This window comes from Orbicella faveolata, unplaced genomic scaffold, assembly GCF_042242905.1.
Source record: "Orbicella faveolata isolate gen_17 unplaced genomic scaffold, um_ofav_v1 contig_14, whole genome shotgun sequence".
Classification (NCBI taxonomy): Eukaryota; Metazoa; Cnidaria; class Anthozoa; order Scleractinia; family Merulinidae; genus Orbicella; species Orbicella faveolata.
In genome coordinates, this window is record NW_028301541.1 from 1577803 (window position 1) to 1595325 (window position 17523).

At 39.2% G+C, this 17523-nt stretch overlaps 1 protein-coding gene and 1 long non-coding RNA gene across 2 annotated transcripts; one reads left to right on the forward strand and one right to left on the reverse strand.

Annotated features, from left to right (window-relative positions):
• Window positions 1–920: 920 nt before the first annotated feature.
• Window positions 921–15276, reverse strand: LOC149113603 (uncharacterized). Its single transcript, XR_016206307.1, has 3 exons — window positions 14712–15276; window positions 9891–9958; window positions 921–1551 (listed from the first exon to the last, which is right to left on the reverse strand). It is a non-coding gene; the product is annotated as an uncharacterized LOC149113603 (long non-coding RNA).
• LOC149113604 (uncharacterized) lies at window positions 7967–9897 on the forward strand. Its single transcript, XM_089286158.1, has 2 exons — window positions 7967–9333; window positions 9834–9897. Exon 1 carries the CDS (start codon window positions 8651–8653, stop codon window positions 8984–8986), a length of 336 nt encoding a protein of 111 aa, XP_089142284.1. The 5' UTR covers window positions 7967–8650; the 3' UTR covers window positions 8987–9333; window positions 9834–9897.
• Window positions 15277–17523: the final 2247 nt, after the last annotated feature.

Here is a 17523-nt window from a genome sequence, read left to right on the forward strand (position 1 = left end):
TCAGTTTAGTTCGCTTGCATACATTTAGGCCAATTGTCTGATGTCATATTTTGACAGTTTCACAACTGTCAGTCAAAATTTTGGGCCATTGTGTACATTTTAGGGTTTAAGCCAATTGTCTTGTTGTGGCAGTTTGTCAACTGTCTGCTAAATTATTACATCAACATCGCACAAATAAAAAGGTTGTCAGTTTTCAAGTTTCCACAATGGCCCATACAGTTGTTTTCACTTCACACTTTAGGCCAATTGTCTTGACACGGCAGTTTCAGCTGCCCGCCAAATTTTCATAACTTAAATTATCGCCAATCTTGTGATGAACATGGAAAGGAGGAGGAGCACTGGTGTTTAACAGCAATCCATGTAAGGTAGGGCAAGTTCTACACCCTGGCATCAGGTACGTGGTGTAATTTAAGGACGACAAATTTCGCTTTTGGATTCGGTTTTCGGTTCGGCTTTCAACTCGGAACACCAATTGGCGCTAATTTACAAACAAAGGCTTGGTATTGACTATAACTCGTTAGCAAGCCGCTAATAACCCCCATGTACCATCCGGGGCACCCTAAGTGTTCATTTCGGGGTGTCGACATTTACTGACACAGAACACTTGAGGTTTCTCAGGATGTCAAATTTTTCACATAGGAATGCGCGTCCCCTTAATTAGGTCCTGTGGATAATGTAGGAAACATGTAACATACTTTAAATAATAAATCCAACACAACTGTGTGTCTGTGTCATTTTTTTAAACCTATTAGCTAAGATTAATTCAAGGCAGTTATGGATAGCGTGAAGCATTGTTGAACAGTGCAAAACAAGATAAATTAAGTACTAACCATTTTCAATTTCAGGACCTTCGACTATGGTAAGTATTTTATCCGCACTGAGCCCATTTTCGGGGGCACGCCCATGTTAGTGTAGCATAATGTAGCAAACATGTAATATATTTCAAACAATAAATCCAACAAAACTGTGTCTCTGTGTCTTTTTTTAGCCTAATGACTAACATTAATTTACAGCAATAATGCATAGTGTGAAGCATTGTTGAACGATGCAAAACAAGACAAATTTAGTGCTAACCATTTGCAAATGGTAAGTTACTTGAGCCCATTTTCGGGGGTTCGCCCATTTTCGGGGGTTCACCCATTTTCGGGGGCGCACTTGCAGCCAACGCACAGTTAAACAAATTTAAAAATAAGGTGAGTAGTCAAGGCATTTCTGGCCCACTTTTAAGGGCTGGCTCATTTTCGGGAGCAATATCTCCAGTCTAGTATACGGGTGTAGCTGTGCAACGTGGTCCTGAGGGCAACACCATCACAGGAGCCATCAGGAAGGAACTTGAGGAAGTTTGAGAGAACAGTTGTCTACATGAAATTAACATCTGTCTGAGTTTCCAGGAGGATTTTGGATCATGTGTGTTTGGGTGGTAAGTCATACATGCATACATGTAAATAGGAACATGAACATGATAACATTTGTGCTCTCATTTAAGTTTCCAGGAAGCCTCCACACAGCCAGTGACACCAGTCACAAGGAAAGAGCCTCTTCCAATGCAACCTAAAAAAAAAACAGGTAATGACACAAATAAATTCTGCCATTTAGCTGCTGACTTTTTTTTTTTTACATGGATCATTTTTAAGCAATTAAGTTCTTTCATCATCTTCATCATCATCACATCCTTTTCCCATCTGGGAAATAAGGCTTTATGAATTGCCTGTGGATGAATTATTGGAAAAAAAAATTACCTGAAGGTGCCTTTTTTTTTTTCAACAGCACAAAAGATGAGGCAAAACACTCAAGATCAATTGTCTGTGAAGGAACCAAATTATATACCCTTATTTATGGCATTTACAAAATATTTTTGACACGATATATTCAAGGTAAATTGTCTGAAATGAGATCAAATTTTACACCATCTTTCACCATCGACTGTGGACAGAGGAGGTCAAAATTTTGGTTTATTCATTAATCAGTTATCACTACTAAATTATTGACTGTTATTTTTATCAGGTACAACTGATGTCACCACTAGCTATTGACAAGACAGTTATCTGTTGAGGAGCTCAAATTGATCATATGTCGCTTATCAGCGTAAAACAACAGTGCATTTATCCTTATTTTAAGACAACAGGGCCCTATTGATGACAGTGATGTGTAGAGGCTACCCTGTATGATGCAGAGTGATGTGAATAATATGTCTCTGTATGTCTTTTCCAGTGTCATAAAGAAAATACACAAAGCCAATTATAATACCTTTGGATGCTTTAAGCCAATTGTCTGTCAAGCAGCTCAAATTATAGACAGTTTTTCGCAGTATAACTGAAAAAAATAATGGATTACATGGATTATTCCTTTTGGAAGGATGCTATATGCCCAATTGTCTGTTGATGGGAAAAATAATGGGCAACATTTTTCAGCAGTGTGCAAAAAACATTGCACCAGGATAATTGTCTGTCACTGCAAAATTGTTTTAAAAAATAATGGGCAACATGTTTCTGCAGAGTACAAAAGACATTGCACCAGGATAATTGTCTGTCACTTCGAAATTGTTTTAAAAAACTTTATTCCACATTATGCCTCAACAGTGTCTAGTTTTAAATTTTGCTAGGAGCAGGATAATCTGAGGAACAACAACCTTGAGGTTGAGCAGCCAACAACACAGATGACCTCCAGACGCCATAGTACCAATGGTCTCAGTGGAGAAACTTATCCATGCTTAACTGGTTCTGCCGCAAACTTGGAAAGAACCTGGTAGCAAAGAAGGATGACACACCAACACTAAACAGTTATGTGCATTTCAAAGGAACCCGACAGGAAGTAGCAGGTCACATCTCAAAAGCAACAAGTGAGGACTGGTAGTGAAATGAAAGATGGACTAAATGGAACTGCTTGTCATGTTTGATGGTGAGGGGCTTTTTTGAATGCTATGCGTCACTCTTTTACTCTGCTGGAATAGAGAAGTCTCTCAAGGTGATTTGGATGCAGTTATAGAATTTACTCTCCTGTAGTAAAGTCATAACCCCTATCAAATGACTCTTCATTGTCCAGCCGTTTCATTTGTCGATAATGATATGCTGCCTCTTCAGTTGGCAGAGTTTGTCTGTCATCTTGACATGTTAGTCAACATGCAGAGGAAATAATATTCTAGTCAGGGAAGCATTGTGTTCTTTGACAAACCACTGCATACTGCAGGGTCCTATATAAACTGTGCCCTTGAACCCAAAGACTTTTAATACAGAGATGACATTGCTCTTGATGCAATGTTTTGTCATGTTACATGTAAGTCATGGGGTGATCAATGTTGGCACAATTCTACTCACTGATGAACAATTAGTTTATGTTTTGGAAGCTGTGCAAGGGATCATCAGTGTCGCTGAGCAGGGGCCGCTACATTAGTCCAATATTGTAATCATGCCTTGTATTTCTCAAGAATCACACTTTCTTTCAAGGTTTGATTTTTCTGCCTGTAACATCTAGTACACCTGGTAACATCTGATACACAGATACCAGGCCAGAATACTGTACTTCAGTGGCCTATCAGGAATCACAATTTATTTCAAGGTTTGATTTTTCTGCTTGTAACATCTGGTACACCTGATAACATCTGATACATGGATACCAGGTCAGAATACTATACTGCAGTGGCTTATCAGGAATCACACTTTATTTCAAGGTTTGATTTTTCTGCCTGTATGTCCCTGTTCACATTCCATTAGACTATAGATAGTGATGGCCTCCAGCCATGATTTGAATTGGTTATACATTCAAATGAACTGACATCAATTTCCAATCCTCTGACAAAGACTTTAAACTTAAGTCTTTTACAGGCTCAGTTAAGCAGTCCTTTTCAGGACTCTTCCCCCCAGACAGTCACACTAGAGGAGTGTGATTCTTTACAACTTACAATTTTTCTTCTTTCTGGAATACATATACCACAACAATTAACCAGACTCCTCACTTATCGTTGGATGGACTACATTGCTAATTTAGTGATCGAGTTGACAGGGAAAAATGTTCAGCTCTGGACAAATAAGACCTCCACTGCAACATTAATTAATTGGAGCCAAAAGTCTTTCTGTGACTTCCTGTGCTATCAGTCTGTCCTCTGTCAGTGCTTTTGATGATGTAGTAAATTGTGGTAACATCTGATATATGGATACCAGGCCAGAATACTGTACTGCAGTAGCTAATTATGCTTGTGCAAATGCAAATAATAAGGTAATAAATGTACTCAGTATCTGATGATCTGCTTGCGAATATTACCAGTAACATTATATGGAACAATGTAAAGGTGCACCTTTGAGCAACAGAATGCAACAACTTAGAGCATGTGTATCTATCTCTGTCCTTTTACAGCCTTTGTTTTTATCAGCTTGCATCTGAATGCAACCAACACACAAGGGACTCCAGTAAGCAGCTGTTGAGCTCTAAGTCTTTCTCTTTCACAATGTAGAGCTTGGTTGTCCTCAGGTATTATTACCAGTCCAGTACTATTTGTGTATGTTGTATGGCTATCTGAGGCCAGAATTCTGCACCCTGAAGATGTGATGTGGCACATTGGCAGCAAAATTAAAATTACTTTATGATCTTGTCAAAAGAGATGGCAAAATCAGCCAGCAAGACCAAAACAATCATGAAGACACACAGTGACAAAAGAGTTGGAGTGCACCAGGACGAAAAAGGGTGAGACTGAACTGATTGCAAACAACAGAGTACAGTGAAGAGCTACATGTATGGTACAAGACCTGTGCCTCACAAGGGGCAAACACAATTGAGACTAAGACTCAATCTAACATTAAATTTGCTTGCCTCAAACCTTTGTGTCAACACTGCATTTAGCTCTGTACTCTTCCACATTAAAGGAGTTGTTATAAGCTGAGTAAAGATCTGTGCTTGAATAAAAACTGCGCAGAAAAACTCTGCAGGTATTCTCATTTCTACAACAGACTGAAAAAGCTCATTTGGCCTAGCTCTAATCATCACAAAACAACTATGTGAATTTAATGCTGAAACTTAAGGGGTTATTTGATCTTTCTGACAGACTGTAGAACTTGATGTTATTGACTGTGTTTTCATTCACTTGTAAATTTCTATTTGCTTTGCTGATGCTTTCAACGAGTGCTTCATCATCAAATCTACAAAAAATTTAGTGGATACCAGGCTTTAATACTGCAACCAAGTAGCTTGTGTTCTGTGAATTGAAGTGCAAATATTTCTCCATGCCCACATGAGCTCCACTCTAATTTTGATTAAATGTCTTTGCTCAAAGACTACCAACAACAATCACAATGCAGCTGCCCCCACTAAACCACAGAGATTTCTGTGCTAACACTCAACTACAGTGTGCATAGGTATGGCTTATTTGTTACTTTCCCTACTTGCAATAATTCAGTTCAGTCCTTTAAAGCCAACTTGGACCATGATTTTCCAGATTACATTGCTCTGACTGGCTCTGGCCTTGACCATCACATCACATCACATCACATCACATCACATCACATCACATCACATCACATCACATCACATCACATCACATCACCCTTGACTAGAATGTACACTACAATGTAAACAGCTCTGGTATGTTTCTACAAAAGTGGGGCCACTGGAGGACAACAGTAATCTCATTCAAGATGGCAAAGAGCTTACTAGAGATATCAGACATTGGATAGAGATTAATCAAGTGTGCATCAGCAAAATTACAGAAAGATGGGGGAACTTACTGTAAATATGGACCTCATGGTGGACAGGAAGATTATTTTAGACTGCTGTGGAGACCTAATCTAATTTCATTACATTAGTTATTAAAGAGCAAGCTGCACATCTTAAAAGGAAACCTGCAAATTAATAATGGTGCTTGAGTGTCTGAGGGACCTGGAAGATGTTTATTTTGTGTCTCACATCCAATAAATAGCAAAACTTACAGCTTACTCACAACATCCTGCACATTTCCTGGGAGGAAAGATCACCGAGAAAGGAACTTTGGAAGAAAATAAGGCAAGATAGACATTTGGACCTGCTTAATTCAATGGGAGAAGACTGTCCACCACTGAAACATCACCATCAAAAACTGGTTTCAGTCACTTAATGTCTGCATGGCTGCTTGTTTCTCAATGCTGTCTAGCTTCATGGCTAAGCCAGAAGCTATTTGTGTCAGAGACACAAAAGACCTGTCCTTTAAGGGCACTACCCCCTGCTGCCATAGCAAAGTACTCATATGCCACAGCTTGAACCTGTGGTCACTGGGATCCTTGCCTAAATATACCCCAGGCCTGCAAAATCTTCTAGTTTTCTTCCTGGTGATTCATCAAATTAAAGATGAGTTGAAGGGTGGGACCTTTTGTTGCCCCCAGAACCTCCAACAGCAGTTCTATTGACCTGCATTTCTTCAAGTGGCTAAAGAATTAGAGCACCTGGAAGTTAACATTGTTCCTCCTAGTTCACTCCTGCATTATCCTTGTCATCATTGATTGCAGCATTAACACTACTTGATCATCTCTTCTTGCGATGAAGACTCCACCAATTACAATGTACCACTGCAACCACATACAGGATTTAGCTTTCAGTTCCATATCTAAATCATCTCTCAATGAAATTTTAAGAAGCATCGATGATGTATTTTGCCTGGGAAGCCTTTTCTCTCTTCATTGGTTACCCCCTCCAAGCTGACTTTGCTTGCAGCCATGTGAAGGAGATATTCATCACAACTTACGACAATTCTTGGTTTGCCATTTCAAGTAAATCAAACAATATATTTGGAGTGTAATCACATACAATCTACAGCTGGATACAATTTGGACTTCACCTTTACATGACACATCAAGTAATCTTCAGTGCAATCATCTTGTGAAACCTTTCTCTACTTGATGACACATCCCCCTATTGGAAAATCAACGGGAAAAAAAATATGGAAGATAATCTGCCCCAAACTAGATTGCATTGTGTGATTCTGCTCTTATTTACTGTATGCTGTAAATACCTGTCATGACTGATCTACATGCAAGAGAATTTCAACCCCTTGGCTCCTGTGGACTGATCAAAACTTGGATCACCCCTTTTGAGGCCTTACCTACTCTTACAATATTTCAATACTGGTTTAAACAATGTTTGCTAAAAGTACTGAGCTATTCTCTTCTCAGCAGTATCTCAGGTTTAACACTATTCAATTTCTTGCTAGACAGAACACTCACATGCCCCTGACATATCAAGAATTGATGATTATAAATTTTCTGTTATTTTTGAGAATTCACTCTTCACAACCTCACATAGAATTGGTCTACAGTTTTGTTCCCCTTCTGGATACTCAAACATCTTCCTCCAAATTGATGCTTTTCGAAGTGCACATCTGTCCTCAAGTTTCATTAGTTTTCAAATTGCAGACCAATTGTCTCTGACCAGCTTTATTTCCTTGCCTCCTTGAGCTAATCATGCTGCTGAAAACTTCAATAAACATGGCATACTTCAGCCAGCAAACTGGGTCACAATGGTTTTCTTGACCTGAGGGTCAGGTTGTGGTTTGTTGTCTCACATCATCATCTTTGTCCTTTCTCTATTCTGAGTGATTTAGGCTGTTTTTGCTTGTCTATACTCTACACAACTCTTTTTTGGTAGGATTTTCTGACTCCTATCAGTCAAACCCCATCTGCCACACTGATCTATTTTTGTTTATTCTCAACAGTTTTCCGCATTTCATAAATAATCATTCTTCTCCCGTTTTGAAACATTTTAAGTTCAAAACAAACTGTCATATTTTTTTGGGAAAGCAAGTAACAAAATGTATTCAAGCTAACAAAGGGATTCAAACCCATAACCTTTCCATAGGTTATTGGTTTCAAGTGCTGAGCTGTCAAATCCACTGGAAGTGTTTGAGGCCACTTACAGTGTTTAAAAAATTGTCTTACCTATATATGGATACTGTGAAAATTGTTTGCTGTTCAGAATTTTCTCCAGAGTTTGAACAGAATTACGTTATTATGTAGTGACTGGTCAGCCAGCAAAGTGTTTAACAAAAGTGAAAATTTAGGCTTGAATGGGATTCAAACCCACGATAAAAGACTGCAGTCTTGTACACCTCACCGTGCAAATTACAATGTGTTAGTCACTTCAGGATCAAGTCAATTATTGGATAAACTTGATTTTTAAAATCACAAAAAAGGAACAGAGTTGTTCAAATAATCTTTTTAAACTTATTTTCATCAAAATGTGATGCCTGTTTACTTCTGACACCAAAAGAATCATGTGAAAGGAAATTTCAAGCAAATTCCGTTAACAAAAGAAGGTAAGTAGGTAAAAAGGAAAAATGTAAAGGGTTCAATGGGATTCAAACCCATGAAAAGGGACTGCAGTTCAACTGCTCAATCAGAGCTTCAAAGCTACTGGGAGCATGTAAGATACAAATATCTTAGCCTATGAAAAGAAGACTACATGATAAATCACTATGAAATAAATCATGTAAACTGAGGGTGAAATTCATTGCTTTGAATTTCAGTCACTGTTCACATGTATGATTTATTTCATATAACTGTACTATCATGAAAAGTAATTTGTGTGCTATAGAGTTCCAGTCCTCAGCAACTGTCAACCACAAGCGGGATTTGTCAGTCCTTACAGAGTCAGGTCAGACCATCAGGACCAACCAGGACAGTGGATCTGTCAGCCCATGGAGAGCAGTCAAGTCAGACCATCAGGACCAGCCAGGACAGTGGATCTGTCAGCCCATGCAGAGCAGCCAACTCAGACCAACAGGACCAACCAGGACAGGGGATCTGTCAGCCCATGCAGAGCAGTCAAGTCAGACCATCAGGACCAACCAGGACAGTGGATCTGTCAGCCCATGCAGAGCAGTCAAGTCAGACCATCAGGACCAACCAGGACAGTGGATCTGTCAGCCCATAAAGAGCAGTCAAGTCAGACCATCAGGACTAACCAGGACAGTGGAACTGTCAGCCCATACAGAGTGTTCAAGCCAGACCATCAGGACCAACCAGGACAGTGAATCTGTCAGCCCAAAGAGAGCAGTCAAGTCGGACCATCACGACCAACCAGGACAGTGGATCTGTCAGCCCATAAAGAGCAGTCAAGTCAGACCATCAGGACCAACCAGGACAGTGTATCTGTCTTCATACATGTAGAGTAGTCAGGACCAACTAGGACCGTGTAACAGGCCAGCCAGGACAATGGATCTGACTAAACAAAGCAGTCAGGACCAACTAGGACCACGGACCTCAATGTTAACCTATACACTGCAGTCAAGTTGGACCATCCACTAACAGGCCAGCCAGAACAGTGGATCTAGATGCAAACCTATACCGTGCAGTTAAGTTTGAAAGCCAGCCAAGCCAGGTACAGTGTATATACAAGAATTCTACATCCCAGTCATAACAGCTAGCTAGTAATCACCTAATATTACACAAGTTTAAGACAGTACCACTAACCACAAGGCATACTAAACCCATTCTAATGCATGTGTGATATATATCACTGCTCTTAGCTATATAGAAGTAAATTATGTTCCTGACCAATTATTCACCTAGTACTGGGCCAACTTAATAAAAATGTTGGCCTCAACATAAAATAGGAGGAGCGTTAAGTAATCATAAAAGTTAGTGCCAAAAACCACTCTGCTCCAACTGCTTTGAAAGCTTTCATTGAAATATTTTGATTTAGTCTAAAAGTCAAGAAGAGACTGTACAATGTCATCTGTAGAACTAGCATTTTATATATTTCAGATTTAACAAACGAATAGCAGTCTTTATTGATAATCAGACATGAGGTATTCAGACCTAATGAAAATTACATTTCTGATACCTTGTCAGTAACATTTGTTTTCTTGCACATTTTAGCTCCATGTAAAAATTTGTCTGAGATGACTGCTTATACAAGCAATTGCAGATGTGTACCTGTTATGCAGCTCATCATGATGCCATAGTCACAAGAGGCAATAGAACAGCAGCCCAGTTGGATCAACCTGAAAGGAATTGAAGAAAAATTAACACGAGCAAGCTACCCTGGTCTTGAAAGGTAAAAAAAATACAGTATATTAAAAATGGTTATCATTAACGACTTATTTTAAATTACCCAACCTTTCCTGACCTACACTATGACAATGTCAGAGTTCACAAAGAGACAAGAAATGTTTATAAGACAGGCTATTATTATTTTATTATTAAAAGAAAATTGTTGGAGAGCAAGACTTTGATCTCTAGTTACATGTACTGTCAACTTTTATATAAAATCCTCAAAATTTTGTTAAACATTCAAAGCACTATAGTTTTCCTTAAATGTCCCTGGTCAGTCAAGCTACATGAATGTCAACAATGTTGCTAATTGCATTGAATGCTCTTTCCATTTCTAAAGGTTGTGGTCTTTTACATGTAGTTGAAGCCCTTTAGTTAAAATATTTTTTCTTCACAAAAATAGGTCCTTATGATTATTATACATGCAGGATCCCTTCAAAACTAATTTTCAGCAATCATTAATTGAAACACAAGCACAAGCATGAACGGATCATGTGCCCCCAAGGAAGTGTTGAACGAAACTCTGGATATATATACCCTTGATTTAGATCTTGATCGATACTTACTCGACACTGAATCGACACTGAATCGACACTGAATCAACAGCCAGATGATAGTCGGCTGAGTGTTGACCAACATATATGCATCAATTGAAAATTAGTCTACTCCTGACCAACTGTCAACCAAGATGTCAATTGAGTGTCAACCGAGGTGTCGATTGAGTGTCCATCGAGTGTATCAATTGAGGGTATCGATTGACACTCAATCACAGATGCCACGATAAACTAGAGAGGTCAGCAAGGGAGTCCAAGTGTAACGACATTCTCTCTCTTCTTAGGCCATGGTCAAACAACAAAATTTGCAGGAACTGAACCTATTATGCAAATCATGGTGTTGGTGACACAGTGCAGGACGACACATGAAGAGTAAGTACCTGTTTGTTGTTTTGATACTTTCCCTTATGTTGCTAACAGTTATATACTTTTTGACTCATAAACATTGTTTACTTAGACCTTCTAAATTTTATGTACATGTAGATACATATGTACACATAATTGAATTCTAAAATCTCCATAATCAACAGTTTCTAACATTTCTCAAGCAAGGGAAGAAATTTATTCCTGTGCAGAAACATTGTATGTTTTACAGGCAGTCCTAGTTACATGATTTTATGCCCATTTGCAAGAAATGAGTCTGAGAACAATTTACTCACTAACAAAAGTCACGTGTGCAAATATGGTGATTTTCGTTTTGTTATTTTCAGTCAACAATCACAGATGATTGCTGGACAGGAAAAAGGCAAATCACTGGATCACACAAAGGACAAGCAACTTGATGATGACTCACTGAAGATGGCGGCAGACGATCAAGACAATGCAAAGTATTCTGGAGGACTTATAATTTTTAATTTATTTTCATTATTAATTATGTTTGTCATGCTATTTCTTTTCAGTAGACAGCCATTAGTCACATAAAGATTTATGTTGTGCATCAAATGAAAATTCTAAAAAACTAATATTCTTGTTCTGTACAAATAATAGCAACAAAGCTATTTATTTAAAGTCAAATAAATAGCTTAAAATGCTAATATTTAACAGTAACAGTCAAGCATTATTAAGAAATAATAGCCTAATGCTATCATTAATGAAATGATAGCTTGAATGCAATTATTTCAAAATAATAGCTTGATGAATTTTTCCTATTCAAAAATTTTAGCTTCCTGCAAGCTATAATTTTTGAATAGACTCTTGAAAATTATTCTTTGTGATATATAAGGATAGCTCAGGAGAGTTCTTATAAATTAGAAATTTCATTTGATGTTAAAGACCCACTTCTGTATGTGATTAGATTTGTCTTCTGAAAAGAAACTGATACAGACATGACAATTAAGCTTGTTGGCAAAACTGGACAAGATGAACTCTTTACGTCAATAACTTGATTTCTGTCGGAGTCTGCATAGTGAATATCAAGATCATTAAATGCAAGGTAGACTTGAATTTTAAACCACAAGATTAATCAATTGATATTAATTATTATCATTAGAAGTTCGAAAGGAAACATCTGGACAGTATGAACTCTTCTTGATTAACATAAGCTAAGCTGATAATAACATAACCCCAAACAACAACTAATGCTCTTAGTAACTCATGGAGAGTTCTACATGTTTCAGTATGCATTGAAAAAAAAAAAAAAAGAATCAAAAACCTTTTTGCATGATTTAAATCTGCTTTAAAATTCAAGTCTACCTGATACTTGGCAGTTTTCATGAGTTTTAAAGTGCTAGTAAGAATAAAATTAAACCTTGTTTTGCTGAAGAGAAAATTTCTTTTTAACTATCCGAAGTAAAGTACAAGTTCTGGTCAGTTGTTAGGGCCTAGGCTTTTTGCAGTATTGATTCAAGTTACATTTGTCATTTATGAGATGTCAAATATTTACAGTAATGAAATTAAATTGGCCATGAATTTTTATGACTAGCCTGCTGGACAAACATGAAAGTTAGTCTGTGAGAACTCAAAATTTGGGGACCTGGGATGGATTGGGACTGTTGGGGGTTTAGGGTTCCAAGGGCAAGGAATTTTGGCTATTGAGATTAGGGTTAAGGTTTGGGCCAGGAATTTGGGCTTGGGACTTGGTTAAGGGAAAGGGTTGGAGTTGGGGATTGGGTCTAATGGGTTAGAGTTAGGGATTTGGGACTGGACTAGGGTATGGGTCAGGGATTAGGGTTTGGGTCAGGGAAAAGAACCAGGGATTTGGGTAAAGGTTAGGGTGACTGGGTTTTTGAGTTTTCACAATCTCACTCAAGTGTTTGCAGCCAGCTAAGTTACATGAACCTTTGATGTGCTAGTCATGATATTAATGTCCTTTTACATTGTTATTTATAACATGTATCCTTGAAAGATAATTATTCTTCCCTTGATGCTGGCCTGTTCTGTACAGTACTTGGGATTGTTTTGTTATTGCTTAGGTTTAGTTTTATTCATCAACGATTAATTGTATACATGCAAGAGTTTTCATAGCCTCAACCCAGAGGTTTAGGTGAGGTGCAGTGGTTTGGAGAATATGCTTCCAGTTTTTCTCTGATTGAGTTTTTACTGGTTTGTGCATCCGGAATTTCACCACTATTAATATGTATTTGTGTATATGTATAAAATTTATAATAAATTGGACCGTGTTTGACTAAGGTACACTTAGAGCTATTTTGAGCTGTAAACTCCAGAAGTTTAGGTAAAATGCAGTGGTTGGGAGAATATGTTTCCAGTTTTCTCCAGTTCAGGAGTTTTTTCTGTTTTTTTGCATCCAACATTTCACCACTATAGTGTTGCTGTGTATTCCAATAAATTATTCCATAATTTTCAATTTGCCTCACAAGAATATGTTTAACAAATCATCCTCAGTTACTCCTTTTTTAAAATCAACAAGAATGAATTTATTACCTTTAAATTATTAATAATAAAAATAATAATTATTTTATGGCAATACATATAACTGTTGTTTTACTTCTGCTCAAAATTTTTTCAAGGCGAAAAGACAGGTCCACTTTGCCCATATCACCTGTAGGGAGCTAGCTAACACTAACTGCCGCCTGTCCAATGATCTGTATGACCCGGAGGGGACAGGTCGAGGATGCTCGTCAGAAAATTTGGACTGAACCCTTAAAGGAGACCAACCTGGGAATGGCTTGAGTTTTATTTTGACCCCTAAAAGGTAGTACGCTTATCAGTTAAGTAAGGCACGACCGAGCTTTGGTGATGAAGTTTTAGACTTGAAATTACGGTGTTGCCACAGGCAACTTTCCTCATTTCCAATGGTAAAAATATTGTCGCTTGCAATTTCGCGTGCTTTGCTGCCAATGATGTCAATGGTTGACAGGTTGCTATTAGAAATGAAGCCAGTTGCCTGTAACAACAACACAAGTTGAACGTTGAAACCTGGTTGCCAAACTTTTGATGTGCCTTACTCAACTGATAACCGTAGTACCACTTTAAATGGAATAAGCCTTACTTTCAGCCCCTGCTCAGCAAAGGAGCCCGCCCTGGTGGGGGGGGGGGGGGGGGGGACGGGGTACTTCTGGAAGAATTGGGTGAGGGTGTGCAGCCTGCTTCCCAAAACCCTTACCCTATCTATGACCAAAATCTGTGTTTTACCTACCCTATTTATGGGCCTGAGCAAAATTGGATATCGTAGTTATGACTGTTGTGGCTGACACAGTTGAAAAGGTAGCTTCTTCTAAAAGAACATACCTAATTCAAGACTAGAGTGCAAAAACCACACCCTATTTATGATGACAAGTGGCCAAAATCGATACCCTGTTTATGATCAATACGCCTGAAAAACGATACCATTTGGAGCAGCCCCCCCCCCCCCTCCCCCGCAACCCCGGGTTTATACCCCTTCCACTAAAGGAAGAGTACGACCTTTTCATATGGGAGTCCCCCCGCCCCCCTCGGCTGGATGACTTTAATCCCACTCTGTATTTATTTTCTCCAGGAGTGGAATGGTGCGGACCGTGAAAGAAATAATCAAAGTTATACCTGAGCCATTGAAATCACACGACACGAGTGGAAATCGATCAGAAGGGCGAGCATTACAATCGCAGAAAATACTTTACCCTAGCAAAAACCGTGGTGAAAAAGAATAACTACAGCTTGAGATCACTTTACGAGTTTATACCACCTTCGTTGAAATCAAACTCGTCATGCTTACCTTCGATCATAAGCTGCAATAGTCATACCAGTGTTTGAAAGTGTTCACAAAACTATCAAGCAAAGGAAGGCAAAAGTGCGTTTAGTTTGACCGCGTGAAAGTTGGGGCGAGGGAGGACAAAATGTTTTGAGCGGTGGGTCGCTCAGCCACACAGCATAAGGTCCTGTAAGTTGGATAACGTCACCATGCCAATGCATCAATCTCAGCCAAACATTATTTTAAGTCCAAAATAAAATATTCTGCAATTTCGGCACAAGTGGCTCTGAACATAGGCTCAATCTCCAGCCGTGGGTGTTTCGGTGCGCCCGTGTCCCCCACGGGTGGAGACCGATCACCGGTGGAAAGGTGGAAAGTGTCGCCATATCAACGTTCTAGAATCTCAGCCAGTCAGTATTTTGCGTCCAAAATTTGGACGCACTGATTCAGAATTCGCTACGATGCGGGCAGGGTCTTCTTCTCCTCTTCTGTCCTTTCTTACCATACGAAGAGCTTGCCCCAAGTGTAATAAATATTTTAACTCTTAAAAGAGTTATGGCCGAAATATAAGAGTTTATTATGAACATTAGGAGATGACATTGAAATCGGTCTGATGTATGTGTAATTCACCGAATAAAGACTCTTGAACATCTAATGGTACCATTTCTTCTCATCCTGGAAATATAAAATGAAGCATCGTGGAACATCCAGTTGTCGACATGTCGCGAGATAAGTGGAATATATCATTTTTTTCTCTGTGCATCGTTATTTTCACGTTATTATGCTAATTAGAACGGCGGTCTTTGTTGACAAAAACACAGCTTAAACTTCTTCTAACATTTTACAGTTTTAACTGCCCCAAAATTTTATTGCATGTTTTTACAGGTGAGACATTGCTCTTTAAGTGGAGGGTAGTTTTGGGATCTCAAGTGATGTACTTTTGGCGATATTTTCCTTTAAACGTCGCCTTTTTTATGGCGCTTCATGAGTAGTCCGAAAGGGAAGAAATTTAAAATTCTGTAGAAAAATCAGGTGATGATCAAATTGCCAAAACAGCCTCTCAATGTAACAAGAAACATTTGCTTGTCTCGAAGAAAGGGTTTTTACCCGGAGTTAGATCGTTTTCTTTGTATGGCAAATTGTTAAAAATGTGCCCTAAAATGGCCGCTAAAAGCCCTCTCAGAGGGGCAAAACCAAGATAGTGGCCCCAGCGCTAAAATACGAATCGAATTGAACTGAAAGTTATATTTTTGTGAATCACTTATCTAGACCATTCATTTGAGAAAGTTTAAGGAATTTGATTTTTTCTGGTCCAAATGGCCATAGTTGAAAATTACAGAGGGCACCTCTTAAAGTGAAGTAAGGCTATATTTCGGCCCAGAAGCTCGAAAGTGAGCGTTCAAATATTTTTGCTCGGTCCATTTCACTGCAAACAAAGACCATCAGGAGTTAGTTTAGAGTCCACGGGACTAAAAAATATCCCCCAAGTTTTAAGAAATCGAGCCGAAGTTGGTTAAAATTACGAGGCGCGTAAGGCGGTCTCGGCTGCTCAATTAGTCTTAAAGTAAAGTGGGTCCATATTGGGGCCCAGAAGCTCGAAAGTGAGCGTTCAAATATTTTTGCTCTGTCCATTTCACTACAAACCAAGGCCATCAGGAGTTAATTTAGAGTCCCTGGGACTGGAAAATATCCTCCAAGTTTTGGGTAATCGAGCCGAAGTTGGTCAAAATCATGAGGCGCGTGAGGCGGTCTCGGCTACTCTATCAGTCTTGAAGTGAAGTGGGGCTATATTTCGTCCCAGAAGCTCGAAAGTGAGCGTTCAAAAATTTTTGCTCTGTCCATTTCACTGCAAACCAAGGCCATCAGGAGTTAGTATAGAGTCCCCGGGACTGGAAAATATTTCTCAAGTTCCAAGAAATCGAGCCCAAGTTGGTCAAAATCACGAGGCGCGTAAGGCGGCCTCGCCTACCCCTATTAGTCTTAAAGTGAAGTGGGGGTATGTTTTGGCCCAGAAGCTCGAAATTGAGCGTTCAAAAATTTTTGCTCTGTTCATTTCTCTGCAAACGAAGGCAATCAGGAGTTAGTTTAGAGTCCCCGCGACTGGAAAATATTTCCCAAGTTCCAAGAAATCGAGGCGAAGTTGGTCAAAATCACGATGCGCGTAAGGCGGTCTCGGCTACTCTATCAGTCTTAAAATGAAGTGAGGTTATATTTTGGCCAAGAAGCTCGAAAGTGGGCATTTAAATATTTTTGCTCTGTCCATTTCACTCCAAACCAAGGCCATCAGGAGTTAGTTTAGAGTCCGTCGGACTGGAAAATATCCCCCAAGTTTTGGGTAATCGAGCCGAAGTTTGTCAAAATCACAAGGCGCGTAAGGCGGTCTCCGCTACTCTACCAGTCTTAAAGTAAAGTAGGGCTATATTTCAGCAAAGAAGCTCGAAAGTGAGCGTTGAAAAATTTTTGCTCTATCCATTTCACTGCAAACCAAGGCTATTAGGAGTTATTTTAGAGTCCTCGGGACTGGAAAATATCCCCCCAAGTTCCGGGAAATCGAGGCGAAGATGGTCAAAATCACGAGGCGCGTAAGACGGTCTCGGCTACTCTATCATTCTTAAAAAGAAGTGGGGCTATATTTTGGCCAAGAAGCTTAAAAATGAGCGTTCAAAAATTTTTGCTCTGTCCATTTTACTGCAAACCAAGGCCATCAGGAGTTAGTGTAGAGTTCCCTAGACTGGAAAATATCCCCCAAGTTTCGGGAAATCGAGCCGAAGTTGGTCAAAATCACGAGGCGCGTAAGGCGGTCTCCGCTACTCTATCAGTCTTAATGTGAAATGGG

Excerpts from the sequence above, each read along its gene's own strand:
- LOC149113604 (XM_089286158.1), top strand. The coding sequence starts at position 8,651 with ATGGAGAGCAGTCAAGTCAGACCATCAGGACCAGCCAGGACAGTGGAT.